General features: G+C 33.4%; 1 protein-coding gene across 1 annotated transcript; it reads left to right on the plus strand.

Moving 5' to 3' along the window:
• Positions 1 to 184: 184 nt before the first annotated feature.
• On the plus strand, positions 185 to 898 carry LOC117116322 (the record flags this gene model as incomplete). The annotated part of the gene is made up of 1 exon (XM_033260340.1): positions 185 to 898. A coding segment is annotated over exon 1 (519 nt), but the record flags the coding sequence as incomplete, so codon positions are not given.
• Between the last annotated feature and the right edge of the window lie 5 nt (positions 899 to 903).

The raw sequence follows: 903 nt of genomic DNA on the forward strand, positions 1-903 counted from the left end.
TTAATAAATTAAGGCTATTATTGATCTTAATGTTGTAATAGTAACAATATAACAAAGTTATAATGGCAATGCATAATGTTATGCCTCATCCACACAGAAAACCATAACCTATTGACACAGCATAAAAATATAGTGAATTATAGTAATATTTATCAAACATTTAGGTTAGTTTTTCTACAATTATCACCCACGTTTATTCTTGATTTATGCTACTACTTATACTGCATGCTAGAACAGACTTTGATTAAAATGAAATAATTAAAACCAACATTAACCTTGATAATGCTCTTTGAATTAGTTTGTATAATTATGTTTCACAGTACCAGAACTCTCATACTTTTTTCCTTTACATAAAGAGGAATCCACAGAATCAAGTGGTATGGAAATTGAAGGTCCACAGATTGTTGAACCAAAGCCAAACCGAATTCTTCGTTCTACGACATCAGAAAGCAGAAATCAACAAGTAGAAGTACTTCCTCGCCGAAGTCATGTTCTGCCGGCGCAATGCATCATTTGTAAAAGGATGCAGTATATTAAAGGTACATTTAATAGAGCAAAAGCTCCTGAAAAATTAGTCAGATGTGAAACATTAAGTGGTGGGAAGTTAATTGAGGCTGCTGTTGCAAAGCAAGATGATTCCCTTTTATTAGATATCAGGGATAAGGATCTTGTGGCAATTGAGGCTAGATACCATAAATCATGTTTTCGTAGGTACACTAGGTCTGTGCAAGCATCAGCTACACCAAATTTAGCTGGAAAAAACCCATATGAACGAGGTTATAATAGTTTCTGTAATAAGGTTGTAGAGGGAAGAATTATAAAACAGAAAGAAATACTCAGACTTGTACATATGAAGCAATTATTTGTCAAAGAGGTAATGGATGTTGAATGTGAGGATGCATC

The sequence above is a fragment of the Anneissia japonica genome, unplaced genomic scaffold (assembly GCF_011630105.1).
Source record: "Anneissia japonica isolate Jap-2015-1 unplaced genomic scaffold, ASM1163010v1 scaffold77742_len891_cov115, whole genome shotgun sequence".
NCBI lineage: Eukaryota > Metazoa > Echinodermata > Crinoidea > Comatulida > Comatulidae > Anneissia > Anneissia japonica.